The sequence below is a fragment of the Plasmodium cynomolgi genome, chromosome 14, assembly GCF_000321355.1.
Source record: "Plasmodium cynomolgi strain B DNA, chromosome 14, whole genome shotgun sequence".
NCBI lineage: Eukaryota > Apicomplexa > Aconoidasida > Haemosporida > Plasmodiidae > Plasmodium > Plasmodium cynomolgi.
Window position 1 is genome coordinate 2084368 of NC_020407.1, and position 1791 is coordinate 2086158.

General features: G+C 45.6%; 2 protein-coding genes across 2 annotated transcripts in view; one reads left to right on the forward strand and one right to left on the reverse strand.

Moving 5' to 3' along the window:
- PCYB_145560 (hypothetical protein) overlaps positions 1 to 126 on the forward strand; it is a gene marked incomplete at both ends in the record, with an annotated part of 7562 nt that extends 7436 nt beyond the window's left edge. The window contains one exon of the mRNA XM_004225027.1: positions 110 to 126. Coding sequence (XP_004225075.1) covers positions 110 to 126 — 17 coding nt within the window. The remainder of the gene's footprint in view (positions 1 to 109) is intronic.
- An 855-nt stretch (positions 127 to 981) lies between these two features.
- Positions 982 to 1624, reverse strand: PCYB_145570 (hypothetical protein; the record flags this gene model as incomplete). The annotated part of the gene is made up of 1 exon (XM_004225028.1): positions 982 to 1624. A coding segment is annotated over one exon (643 nt), but the record flags the coding sequence as incomplete, so codon positions are not given.
- Between the last annotated feature and the right edge of the window lie 167 nt (positions 1625 to 1791).

The following is a 1791-nucleotide window of genomic DNA, read 5'->3' on the forward strand; positions in this document are numbered from 1 at the left end:
CAGTTCTGTGAATTTTTTTTATTTTTTTTATTTTATTTTTATTTTTTACTTTATTTTATTTTTTTATTTTATTCCTTTTTTTAAACTCCCCGTATTCACACGCGTGAAGAGCGGGCTTTGTTGTGAGCATCCTCTGCGCATTAATTAAACGAACACACACCCCAGTGTAATGGCAAGCACACCCTTTGGCAAACAGCATGTAAAATAATTATCGTGACGGTATGTGTTGGCTCGTTGGCAAGTCTCTTTTCCCTCGTGGCTAGCTGTCCACATGTGCTCGCAACAACTTTTAAAAAAAAAAAAAAAAAAAAAAAAAAAACAACCATATAGTGGGGGAAAATGCACAAATGGAGATTTTTCCAACGAGGTGATCTCCAAACGAGTTCACTTCGCTTCACTTTGCTTCGCTTCTCTTCACTTCACTTCATTTTTTTTTTTTCGCATTACACGTGGGGGAGGGGAGATCCTCGAAGCAGTTCGTTCACTCAATTTCGGTGAGCGAGGGGGCTCTATAGCAGGTACCCTGCTCGTGGAACACGTTCCTCGATGCATCATTTGGGGTGTGGCACTGGGAGGAGCATCCCCCCTGTCCTGCGTATACCCTGTCGCAGTTCACGCGGTGCGATCCGAAGTGGGGAGGCGCAATGGGGGAGGCGTTATCGAGGTGCGCGCCATTCGCGGCATTCGCGGCATTCGCGGTATTCGCGGTATGCGCGGTATGCGTGGCATCAGCACTGATCTCATCACCGCCGATCTCATCACCGCTGACCACATCACCACTCATCGCGTTCACCTCTCCGCCGGCTGCGTAGCTGTAGCTGAGGATGTGCTTGAGGCGGTTGGAGTGCGCCCAGGGGAAGCGAGTCCTCCTGACGCCCTTGACCTCGTCGAGACGAGCCTCCGCATGGGGACGCATCAGCAGAAAGGAGTCCCGATAGGTATGGAAATTTTTTTTCTTAAAAAGAGAATTCGTGTCTGCACAATCAAGCGGAGTCAGGGTTCTGTCCAGATTGTCTCTCGCCTGTTTGGGTAAATCCAATCGTTCCTTTTCGAATGGTCCATCAGGATTGGCATATGGAGGGTTCCGATTCTTAACGACAGGAAGCTTATCACTTCTATCAGCTTCCTCATGTACAGTCAGAAAAAGATTGTTCACTAAATTGGATTTATTTTGGAGAGAAGATTTATCAAAAATTCTTTTCCACGTGTTGTATGTTTTACCCAAATCATATTCATCAATATCGATATTGACTGTAGCACTTCCGCTTTTTCTCCCTACACATATGCTCATTTTTCCTTGTAAGTCTGGGACTAACTTGGTTTCGAAGTACTTACTTTGGTTTTCATATGTGGAGTAGGAGGTGAGTGGTCTCTTGGCTGGGTGCATTTCAATTATTTTGTCGTGTCCATGTGATAGGATATCTTTCATTTGTGAGCTGTCACTCTTTACGATAGAAATTTGTTTTCGTGAGTTGATATTTAATTCCGTTATTCTGTTACACACAACTCCTGCGTTTTTCATTTTATTCATGTAGACTCCGCAGTTCTCAGCCACGAATCTCTTTCCATATTTGGCTTCCTCCCCCGCGCTGCCCTGGGGAGTGCACTTGGGCTCGCCCTCCATCTTGGCAGTTTGGAAGTTCGACGGTTTGGAAGTTCGACAGTTTGGAAGTTCAGCAGTTCGGCAGTTCGACAGCTCAGCAGTTTGGGAGCAACTGGGGGATGGGGACAAACAAGCGGTGGGGACCGAACAAAAGGTAGACACCAAACAAACAAAAAAAAAAAAAAAAA